Source organism: Dipodomys merriami, unplaced genomic scaffold (assembly GCF_024711535.1).
Source record: "Dipodomys merriami isolate MVZ:Mamm:240054 unplaced genomic scaffold, mDipMer1.0.p SCAF_10, whole genome shotgun sequence".
NCBI classification, from domain to species: domain Eukaryota; kingdom Metazoa; phylum Chordata; class Mammalia; order Rodentia; family Heteromyidae; genus Dipodomys; species Dipodomys merriami.
The window spans coordinates 26,709,108-26,721,660 of NW_027202271.1; the positions used below are offsets into that span (position 1 = coordinate 26,709,108).

The 12,553-nt window shown below is 40.1% G+C and overlaps 1 protein-coding gene across 3 annotated transcripts in view; it reads left to right on the top strand.

The window, feature by feature from the left end:
* The first annotated feature begins 166 nt into the window (after nt 1-166).
* Nucleotides 167-12,553, top strand: part of Msrb3 (methionine sulfoxide reductase B3) — a 119,051-nt gene continuing 106,664 nt past the window's right edge. The window contains exon 1 of one of the 3 annotated variants that reach the window (XM_069988104.1): nt 167-358. In XM_069988104.1, coding sequence (XP_069844205.1) covers nt 175-358 — 184 coding nt within the window. In that variant the 5' untranslated portion in view covers nt 167-174. Of the gene's footprint in view, nt 359-925; nt 1,022-12,553 lie in introns of those variants that run through there. The other 2 variants (XM_069988109.1, XM_069988116.1) reach the window with 2 other exon arrangements.

Sequence of the window (12,553 nt, forward strand, 5' to 3'; positions counted from 1 at the left end):
GGGCGTGCGGCTGCAGCGGGGAAGCAGAGAGGGAGGAGGAGGAGGCGGGAGTTGGCGACCGCCGAGGCCCGGGCAGCGAGCCCCGTCCACGGCCGCCGCGCTCCGCGATCCTCCCTCGCGCGTCTCCCATGCTCATATTTGGACTCGGCCGCCCGTGCCCAGGAATTTCCCGTCATGCCTCCCGCCGCCCCGTCCGCCGCCCGGAGCTGGGGCGGGAGGAGGGAGGCTCGGACCGCGGCGGCGGCGGCGGCGGCGGCTCGCGGGCCTTCCAGTCGCGCTCGGCGGACCCTCCCGCGCCCCCTCTCGCTTGGCCTCGGCCTCCTCAGCCTCTGCCTGGCGGCCGCCACCGCACACTCCGGTAAGTTCGGGCTCCTTTCCCGGCCTCCCCTCACCCCTCCCTCGCCAAGTTGTGTGTGTGTGTGTGTGGGGGGGTGCCCCGCACGTCCCAAACGCATCCCCCACGGCCGGGACACCCCTTCCCCCGCCGAGGACGGGGGCGGGGGGAGCGGCGGCGGGAGGGCTCGGTGGAAGGAGGCCAAGGCTGCCTGGCGTACCCCCACCCCAACCCCGGCCGGCGGGAGGCGCCTGGCCGCCGCGCGGACACCTTATCCTGTCCCCAGAGCGAACCTGAGCCCGCGGGCGCCGCGGGGAGAGGGGTCCCGCAGGGTAGCCCGCGACAGGCCCGGCAGCGGGCGGCTGTCCCAGCTTCCAGCGGGCGCGGGACCCGACGGAGTGCCCGTGCCAAGGTGGGGGGCACTCGGGAGCCCCCTCCCACTCCCCCGCGCGGCCTCCCCTCCTCCCTGCCGCCCAGATAACGGGTCCTGGGCGTGGGAACGCGTCGCCAGGCCCGCGTCGCCGCCGCGCGTCGCGCAGGGGAGTGGGGGCGCCGGGCGTCGGGAAGGGCGCGGCGCGAGGAGGGGGGGCGCTTCCCGGGGCGCCGCGGCCGCCCCGTGCCCTCCGCCCCGCGCCTCCTGGCCCGGCTTCCGAGGGCCCCAAACCGATCAGAACCCGAGTTTGCCAGGTACCCGTTTTGATTTTTATTAACGCAAGAACACGCACACAAAGCGCATCCAAGTGTGTCTACTTTTCAACTTTGACACTGGACAGCCTGCGAGTCATTATCCTCCCTGCCCTGCTGGGCTTCTGTCAGAAGCCATCGGGTATAGCAGCTCCATAGCCGGAATACTTTGCGATGAGACTTTTCTCCAAATAATAGGGGCAGTGTTAGGGAGTTGTTGTTGTTGTTGTTTTTTTAAAGTATCGTTCCTCCCGAAGCGAACACCGAGGAATTTTTTCCTCTCCTTTTCTTACTTAAAAAAAAAGTATCATAAGCAGTAATTATTTGAAAGTACAAGTGTGGGGTTTAAACTAAATGCGAAATTGCCCGAACTCCTATTTGTGATGAGGAGTCATACAATTTTCCTTGGTTCTTTATTTTGTTTAGCATGGGAAAAATGGAATACGTACATATATATGAATATATATTTATTGTCTGAGACTGGGACTCGAACTCGATAATCTGACGCTTTTACTCATTGGCTGTTGCTCTGCCACTTGAGCCTTGCCTCCAGCCCCAGAAATAATAATTCTTGAGAGCTGAGATTACTTAGGAAATTTTACTTGTCTATTGTTTTGTCACCAGTAGTCTAAACTGTCAAGAATAAGAGCTGGCTAACTAAGACATGTAACTCAGTTGACAGCTGACCCTTGTAAGCATAGATTATAGTCAGCCTCCTTTGCCGCAGCAAAGGTGACAAAAATAGGTTTTAAAAGATAATTTTAAACTAAAAATATCCAGCTTACACAGTTGTCAATTAGAATTATCAGATATTCATGACACTTTATTAAATGAACAGGTGATACGTAATAAGCAATTTCAACTTCATACTTGTTTCTGAATAGTGTTTTTTTCAAAAAGGACCTACTTTTTTTTTTTTTATAAATTCATATTCTAGTAATGGCTTCAATACCACGTTTGGGGGAAAACGCAACAGGTTCTAACTCTGCATTTTATCAATTTCTTCTAAAAAAATACTGTGGATTGTACTGAAGAGTGATTTGTACTGAAAGGAATAGATGTATGGCCTTGTTTTTTTTTTTTTTTTTTTTTTTTTGGTCTCAGTGATGTGTTGACTTAGCTAATACTTGTGGTGAAACAGGCCCTTCAAGACCAAAACCCACTGTGTTGTGGCCCCCTGCCAGTAATTTTGAACAAGTTTGTGTTTCTAGAGTTTAAATATATATTCTTTTAATTTTGGTCCCAGCTGATACATCAATCTACTTTCTGGTGACTTTTATTAGAGCACAGTGTCTGGAATTTTTTTTTTATTAAAGTAAGTAGCTCTTTGACATTTAGATTTTTGTCACAGTGCCTAAACTGCTGTCTGCCAAGATTGAATATACGTCATTTAGATTTTGAATCAACACACTGTTTTTAACTTTTAAAGGTGCTGTTTCAATACTTTCACTAAAATATTAATCCCCATAGTAAGTCAGAAATCCTTACTGTTTTGGTCAAGGAATAAGAATATCCCAGAGACTATCACAAAAGTAGAATTTTCCATTTTAAAAAATAACATAATTAGCATTTATTAACTAAAAAATAGATTTTAAACCACCTAAGAACAACTAAAATAATGCCTTCTAGTTCTGTCCTAATCTAGTCACAGTCCCTTTTGAGTGTATACATACCTGTGAGATATTTGGCTGATGAATTTGATTCCAGTGTTTGGCTTCTTTCTCTGTAAAACGATGAAGTTGGATATAGTTTCCATGTGTATTCTAACTTCAGGATCCTATAACATTGTTTTTGTTTATACAGCCCTGTAGAGCCACCCACTACATCTCCTTCAAAGTTGTGAATGTTGATCTGTGACTTGCTACACATGTTAAACTGGTCTCTCTATAGTCAGAACAGATAGGTGGAGATCTGGGGAACCCAGATCTGCCTTAGGATTGTCTTGACACTTGGCACTTACTTGAATAGATTTCCTTGATAGCAAGTTTGTGTACTTTCTTCCCTTCAATAGCAGAAAGTGCTGCTTATGTCATAGAGTAAATACCTGATGGCTCTTTCTGGGAACTCAAGCTCTAATACCATTTGATGTTTCATTTTGGTGTTTGGTTCCATGTTAAAGATACTAACCAAGGAACACCCACAATTTTCTTGTGATTGAGAAGCCTGTGGCTATCTATCTGGAATCATTTCAAGTAAAATACTCTCTATTGAAATGTCCCCCTTTCATTCTGTCTCACTGAAGACTGAATTTCATCTGCCTATGTGATTTATTTGGAAGTGAATTGCTTTGGATAGAATAATCAGTAACTTAACTTAATTTGCCATTTCTGAGCATTTCTCATTTCTGTTCAGGTATCTCAAAGATCTATGTCAAATGTTCTATATTTTCTCCTTCCCAGACATTTTCCTTTTAAGATGCTCAGCACAGTCCTTGATTCCTTTCGTGTATTGGTTTGCATAGTATTCTGAAATTATATTTATGGCTTTTAAGGAAATAGAAGTAAAAATAAGTTACAGAAAAGGTAGATTAGCAGTGTATTAATCAATTGACTTTATGCAATAGTTTGGTTATTGTTTCATTTAAGTTTCTCTAGAAAATTACAGAAATGAACTTGAGCTAGTTTTAGCAAAAAAGAAAATAAAGAAGGAAGAAAGAATTTGTTGGAAGGTGATTGGAAGCCAAGTAAAGACAGATCATATTAGGGCCTGTGAGTATGGACTGGAAAATCCGGAATATTCCGTCTCCAGCCTTTGACTTTCTTTACTCCACTGTTCTCTCTTTGGTGACTTTTCTTTTCTTTTCTTTCTTTTTTATAGTTTTTCAGGATTTAATGTGGATGCTCAGTAACTCCTGAATATTCATGTATCCCTTAACTCCAAATATAAGGAAAGACTAAATTACTGAGTCTTGATCCTAAGTTCCCGAGAACCTGATATCTATAGTTTGACTCACATTATTGATGAAGGTTTTTCCTAGGGTCTCTTCCAGCTTTTGAGTTATCTGTAATGCATGTACAGTACATGTGAAGTATATGTCCAGTATACAGGGCAGCCATATACGTGGTTTGAATTTGAAATTCTTACACTTTACACTGTAGGCTTGTTCTCTAAAGTGTATAGTTGCTGTCCTCTGTACTGTGTGAAGCAGCATGACTCTCTCAGCAGCACTCTATCTAGGACCTTAGTACAGTTCATACTGCTGGAAGAATGCTGAAAAATCACCAGTGGGGACTAAGACAAGTACGACCACATACAGGAATTATAAGCTTAGTGCGCAACTGGGTTGTGTAGTTCCTGTCTGGTAACAACTACTCGGTTCTCAGACATACATGTTTTTGAATTCACTGAATAATTGCTGAGCTGAGCTGAAATAGCTCATTGAGATGTATTCACTTAACAACATAAAGTGATAGATATTCTAATAGAAATACTTTAGGTACAAAAAAAATATGAGCTTAGGCTATTTCTTCTGCCTAGACTTCTCTCATAAAGGTTGAAGTCTTTAAGGTCTCTCTCAGTATGCATTTTATGGAGCCTTCCTCATTTTGTGGAATTCATAATTTCTTTTTGCTTCTATAATGTTTTGTACCTTGGTTGGCACAACTTTCACAACTTCATCTTAGAGTTAGGTCCATATATGTATATATATATATATATATATATATATATATATATATATATATATATATATTTTTTTTTGTATCTTGCCTTGCAACTACCATCTTCCCTTAGCATTGTATCTCAGTTACCTCGTTCTTTTTTTTAGTGCTTTTCTGTTTTGAAGGTTTACAGAAACTCTTAATTTCCTGTAGGAGGATCAAATATATAAAGCCACTAGTTCTTTTTCCGATTAGCCGAAATGCGAATGGGGAGAGAGGGTATAGCAAACTCACATGGAAGTCAACTTTTGTTAAGCACCCAATATTTGAGAGCTTTTTTTTTTGCGGGGGGTGGGGGTGTCAGTCATGGGGCTTGAACTCTGGGCCTGGGTGCTGTCCTTCAGTTCTTCAGCTCAAGGTGAACGCTCTACCACTTGAGCCACAGCACCACTTCCAAGCACCCAATATTTGTTAGGTCATATAAAGGGCAGGGGTTGAAAAATGTTTTGAGTACAGATAGATGAAGGTTTGCTTTGGCTTATAACAATGCAAGACGAGCTATTAAATTGGTATTTCTTGATCCTTGAAATGTCATATTGACAGCTGATTTGTACATTATATTACCTAAAAGTTCCAAGCTTGAATTGAATTGGGAAAGGAATCTTACCACAAATAAAGAATCACTGTGTTTCTGTCAGAAAATGAAAACCCAAATCATAAAGGTAACAATGGGATGGGAGAAGTGTCGCTGAAGTACAGTGGACAAAAATATACAAGTGGCTATTGAAAAAATGTTGAATACAAGGCAATGATAAGATATTAAATCTAAGTGACTGAGAGAATGTGATTTCAGAACTGTCTGTTAGTGGGATAAAAATAAGTCATTTTAAGCCAGGCTCTGGTGGCTCATGCCTGAAATCCTAGCTACTCAGGAGGCTGAGATCTGAGGATCATAGTTCAAAAATCAGTCCAAACAGAAAACTCCATGAGATTCTTATCTGCAATTAATCAATTAACAACCAAAAAGCTGGAAGGGGAACTGTGGGCTATGTGGCAAAATGCCAACCTTGAGTGAAAGAGCTCAGGAGAGCACTCAGACCTTAAATTCAATCTCCTGTCTCTGTCTGTCTGTCTGTCTGTCTGCCTGCCTGCCTGCCTGCCTGCCTGCCTGCCTGCCTGTCTGCCTGCCTGCCTGCCTGCCTGCCTGCCTGTCTGCCTGCCTGTCTGTCTGTCTGTCTGTCTGTCTGTCTGTTTGTCTCTCTCACATACACACACAAAGTCATTTTAGATCTACTGTGTTTGAGATGCTTGTAGGACAGTCCTGTGAAAATGTGTAATGTAAGTAGATATATGAGACTAGAAATTGGTACAAGGGGCGGGGAGAGATCAGGGCTGGAAATAAAACATGTATGAGTAAGGAGGGCTAGAGAGAAAGGTAAGAAGAGAGCTTTGTTGGCTAGACCAAGAGGTGGAATAGGAAAATCATCATAAAGAAGATAGAATTTGATAGGCCTACTTAGCAGGTGGCATTCTGTCTGTGAGCTTTCTTTGTCGAAGAGTCGGTACAGTTCCTAACTCCACAGATAATACTTGATAAACATTAAACAAAGAACATTGTCTCCAAAATGACCTAAATAAAATGTAAAATTGTTTCTGTTGCTTCCTTATCCCACCTTTTGTGACTTCTTTGTGATTTCTCTTCTTTCCTCAGATAAACATATACTTTGTGGATACCCTTCTTTGCCTTAATCAGGGTCTTATCCATAAAATGATTGCAGACATCCTCCTAATCTAAATTTAAAAAATCACTTCTGCTGATTTATATCTTTCCCTCTTCCTTTTCCAGAATGTTTTGCTTGTACGATCTTTTCCAGTGTCACATTGAAGGTCCCTTCAACCTGAGTTGACCTCTTAATCACAATATTCTGACTTCTAGCACAAGGCTCTGATAGTCTGGGGGTAGGGCAGCATTGTTATCTGGATTTGTTCAATTGGTTACATTGATTTGGACTTTATGATACCTATCTTCCTGAAAGAAAGCTAATGTATTTGTTTAAAAGAATTGGTGGTATTGGGGAGAACATAGAGTCTTCTTATAGATGTTGGGCAAGTATTCTATCACTGGACTATGTTCTCAACAATTTGGGAATTTATTTTTATTAGAGATCTTTATTTACATGGATTTCAGAGGTTTAAAACATAGAAATGACTACAGGTGAAATACAGAAAGAAGAAGGATGGAAGTATGTATTCAGGGTCTAACTTCCAGAGCAATGGATATTCTGATTCTGAGCTTCTGAAAGCAGTACATTGTTGATAACATTTGTCTAGCATGCACATTTATGTACAGCATACAATACCAAGAGTAATTTCTAACTGTCTAAAAAATGAGAATCCTTCCATATGCTAATAGTGTGCTTTTAGTAGCCATCGACTGAGAAAATGCATAATTACCGAAGCTCAGAAGAAATTGTAAACACCTATGAAATTATTACAACTCCCTTTGTGTTACTAAATATGCAGGTAAAATGTATTAAAAAAAGCAGCTATAAAACATTTAGTTTTTCAAATAAACTCAAACTCTGGGCTTGGGTGCTGTCCCTGAGCTTTTTGCTCAAGGCTAGTGATCTACCACTTGAGCCATAATACCACTCCTGGCTTTTTCTGTGATTAATTAGAGATAAGATTCTCATGGACTTTTCCTACCCCAACTGGCTTCAAACCACAATCCTCAGATCTCAGCCTTCTGAGTATCTAGGATTACAGCCATAAGCCACTGGCATCTGGCACTATAAAACATTTAAATAAGACTTTTAAAAGAGAGACATTCTTTTATGTTCATAAAATACACGTGGAAATTGTGAGTTATAATAGAGACAGCATTTAGTATCTTGCTTTGAACATGTTATAGTAGAATTCTAGACTGAACTTCTAGTGGCTTGCTATCTTTCTTTAGAATTTGTTTGAAAATTTTAGCTATAGCTGAATTTTGGACTAATAGGAAATTTCCCCAGAATATGCTTGCAACACTACTTGCCCATTTTATGCCAGTTTTATGCTAAAACTGTGCTTTCCAGTAGTCTTTGAGATTACAGTTCAGATATAGGACATAAATACTTTAAAAATGCATTTTTAGGAGTGAAGAGATTAGAGTTATAGTATAATTTTAAGGTAACATTTGGTAGGTGGTATCTACATTCTATACATGCACATTTATATATATGCATTATATATACATCTACAGCAGTCACTTTTAGGGTCATAATTAAATGATTCTAAATTATATAAATCCTACAGTGATTTTTTTTACTACAGATAAAAATTCCTTCAATCTATATGTTATATTTAAGACATTGATTGAAAAATAGGCCTATGCTACATGGTAGAATCTTTTTTAAAAAATCAGGACAGCCCTTGTATAAATCAGAGCCCTGTGTGTTATGTTTGTTCTTTCTCTTTTGTTTTTATTGTGTTTCATTGTCAGGGGATCTGAGATTGGTTAGAGTTGAGGAGAACTGTAGTGCCCATTATAGGTTGTTATATTATCTAGGAGATTAGATAGTCCAGTGAGTAAGAGGCCATGAGTGGTCTTTTAACTCTAATCTCACAATAATTGAAAACAAAACAAACAACAAAAACAAAAAACCCTACCCCCAAAAAAGAAAAGAAAATGGCACATTGTAGTTCTTGTTTCTGACTTGAATATACCTTGTAGAGACACTGCCTTTGTGTAGTAAGAAGGGAATGAATTGAGGCAGAGGATTACACCTATAGACAGAGCCTTTTGAACAATTGCAGATTTATATCTTGTGCTGCTGCTGCTATTTCCTCCTCCTCCTCCTCCTCCCCCTCCCCCTCCTCCTCCTCCCCCTCCCCCTCCTCCTCCTCCTCCTCCCCCTCCCCCTCCTCCTCCTCCTCCCCTCCTCCTCCTCCTCTCCCTCCTCCTCCCCCTCCTCCTCCTCCTCCTCCTCTTTTTGATCCTCCTTTTTTTGATCATTGTGGAGCTTGAACTCTAGGCCGGGGCCCTGTCCCTCAGCTCTTCAGCTCAAGGCAAGTGCTCTACCACTTGAGCCACAGCACCACTTCTGATTTTCTGGTGGTTAATTGGAGATAAGAGTCTCGTGGACTTTCCTGCCCAGGCTGGCTTTGAACCATGATCCTCAAATATCAGCCTCCTGAGTAGCTAGAATTACAGGCATGGGCCACCAGCATCTAGCTTTGTTTATGATTCCTGTTGCAATGGTGTCAGTGCCCTGAGAAGAACATTGGATGGTAAATGGGGAAACCAGGTAGGTTCTTCAGACCTGTTCTTACCTGAGTCTTTAAGTTTCCTGTGCTCCAGCTTTCATCTCTACAAAGTTAATGGATTATAATGATAATACTTGATGCTGTTTTTTGCTTGTTTGCCAGTCCTGGGGCTTGAACTCAGGGCCTGGGCACTGTCCCTCAGCTCTTCAGCTTAAGACTAGCACTCTACCACTTGAGCCACAGTGCCATTTCTGGATTTTTCTGCTTAATGTGATGCTGAAGAATCGAACCCAGGGCCTCATGCATGCAAGACAAGCATTCTACCACTGAGCCACCTTCCCAGCCCCTCCTGGAAGTTATTCCCCTGCCTCCCGCCCAGGTTAACCTGGAACTGTCATCCTTCTGATCTCAGTCTCTCATGTAGCTGGAGTGTTATATACCACTGTGCCCAGATTTTCATTGTGAACTTTTTGGCTGGATTGGCCTTGAGCCACAATCCTCCTGAAATCAACCTCTTGTGTAGCTAAGATTATAAGCTTGAGCCATTGTGTCTGGTTATAATTTTTAATAATTAATAAATTTTATAAAATAATTTTCTTGTTATGTCCTGTTCAAATTGGACAAGCTTTTGTTAAACAGCTTCCATAAGATCTTATGTCAGTTATTTAATCTTATGCCAGTAATTTAATCCATCGGTAAAGTTACATAACCCTTTAAAATATTTAGGATTTTTTAAAAAGATAGATTACACATATTAAAGTATTTCATGAATATTCTTTCTAAAGAAATAGCATCACACAATAGAATTTGTGTCTGTCTTTCCAAGTTTATAGCTTGGAATTGCTTGTTTATACTTGAGAATGTATTTCAGAGGGGAAAACCTTTTTTCAACAGGGTCTACTACCAATGGAATTTGCCTCTGACCATCATAGAAATATACTTAACTTGTAAAACTGGTTAATCTTATTAGTGCAGAAATACTCACTCTAAGTTTTAAAGAAACTTTGCTAATTTGGCAGGTGAAAAAGTATCCTTTTCTTTTTTTCAAAATTAAGTACTAAGTTTTGATCTTTTTGTTGCAGAACATTGCACACACATAAAGAATATAAAGTTCCTATATGAGTCACAAAGAATAATTGTTGAAAAACTTGCATGTTCTCACCTAACATCAGAACGTAATGTCAAAGCTGCCTGTGTGGCCTTGGTCTGTCATTTTTTCCTTGACTCAGACATAATCACAGTCTTGAATTTTATGATTTATGTTGAACACAAAATGATAGCTAAGAAACCCTTGCTTTCTTTATACTGCTGTGGCAGATGTATTTCTGCATATTCTATTGTTCAGTTTGGCAATGTCATTGTGACATTTTTATCATAATATATAGTAAGATAAGAGACTGAAACATAGAGTTAGTCAATACATTTTCTAGTACATTACTTGCTTAGCAAATGAGAGGCTCTGAGTTCAAACCCTGATATGGCCTCAAACAAAAAGTAACAATAGAAAGTGGTGTTGTGGCTCAGAGCAGTAGAATGCTATCCTTGAGAACAACAAATATCTATCTCCTTACCAATTTACTTTTTGTTGTAAAGACTCTAAAATCCATTAGCAGTTTTCATCTATAGAACATACCATCATTAACTGTGATCACTGTGCAGTGTCATAGATTACTAAAACTTACTACTCTAACCTCATGGAAACTTTAATTTTTGACCAACATCTCCATTTCCCACCTTCCTACATTCAACCAGATCATGATTTTCACGTTCAAAATGTTTTTAATTTTCTTGGACTTACTGTTTTTTTCCTATTTAGAAAAATATACCTTCTTCATTATGCTTCTAAGTTTTTGGTTCAAAGCTTTTACTTCCAGTCTAAGGTTTGGACTTTAGTCCATTGATTTTCTGTGTTAATTTGAACCAGTTATTTCATGTTTGGATAACAACAACTTCTTTTAAAAGTATTTTTATAACCTTAGATGAATTGTTTAAATACCTTGAACATTAGATTTCCCAGGTAAGTTGTATCTGCCAAGTACTACCTGTTTATTAATTGGGCATGTTGTACTTGCTAATCAGAACTTCCTTTAATGTGAAATAACCAAGGGAAACTTCAAGGGGGAAATAATCAACTAAAAGAAAGTTCTTGATGGTAATTGGAAACTTCCCATTTTACCCAAGTCCCTCAAATGACAGAACTTTATCATACAGAGTAAAAATCTCTGGATGCCATAATTTTCTTTTATATCCCTAGTTTTTCCTAAAGTAGTTAGCTTATTACCTTTTTATCTTTCATGCTGTAATTTTTTGATTTTTTTTTAGCCTTTCCTAATCTCTTGGATAATTTCCTAATATCTCCTATTTAAATGTGCTTAAGGGCTGGGAAGGTGGCTCAGTGGTAGAGCGCTTGCCTTGCATGCATGAGGCCCTGGGTTTGATTCCTCAGTACCACATAAACAAAAGGAAAAAGCCAGAAGTGGCGCTGTGGCTCAAGTGGTAGAGCGCTAGCCTTGAGCTGAAGAGCTGAGGGACAGTGCCCAGGCCCAGAGTTCAAGCCCCACGACCGGACCCAAAAAAATAAAAATAAATGTGCTTAAATTTCTTTTATAAAACAAAAAGTCATTCACTCAATGCCCTTGGAATCAGGCTTTCACAAGTTGTTTACCTCTTTGCTGTCTCTCTTTATTTGTCATTCATCCACAATATGTGTTGAACCTTTCTACATGTTGTCAAGCACTAACTTGTCTCATCCATGGAGGTGCAGAATAAACCATAGAGGCACAAGCCTTGTTCTCAAAGACTTTCCTCTTCAGTTTGGACTTGTCATGTGCCATTATAAAGAAGAAGAACACCATTTTGTGGTAGGAGCAAAAGAAAGCATTGTTAGAGTTGAGGGTCAAGAAGAGACGATAAGGGGTTTGGGGGTTGTTATGCTGTGATAAAAGTCTTCAGTTGTTATGAAAGTATAGATATGCAGTGATAAAAAGTCTTCAGGAGACTTTAGGTAGGCATTTGACGGGTATTTTCAAATCACTCTGCTGTGCAGAGAATGGATTATAGGGACCAGAATAGGAGCAAGTAAACCATTTAGGGCTTGGTCAGTGGAACTGATAGACAACTGATGATGGTTTGCAGGATGGTGGTGCCAAAATGGAAACCTTGCTGATGGATTGAGAAATAGGGTCTAAGGAAAAGCAAACAACCATCCATATTAATGCCCTGAAACTTCTTTCAGTGTTTGGTCTTTGTCTTTCTGACCTTAGGGTATTAGATATACTGGACATTCACCTTCTAGAAATGGTTCTTTCTAACTCTGTAATTATTGCACATGCAATCCTAGGCTAGTTAAATTGCCTTTGTCTCAGCATTTTTATTTATTGAATAGAGGTATAATTGTATCTCTGTTGAATGTAGGTTATTATATGGGCTATGATCATTCAGTGAAATAAATATATATGAATTAACACAGCATCTTCAAAAATTAATTCACAGTAGCATTAATAAGTAACATTGTCATCATTATAGTCAGCATCATCTTTGTCATGCTGGGACACTTTCCTTGGCTTCTCTGATCTTTTTGTGACTAGTGCTCCTGGTTTTTAATACGTCTTTCCTGAACATCTCACATTTAAATGTTGAAGCTTTTTTGAGTTCTGACATTTTCATTTCTCATTTAATATATCCTCAT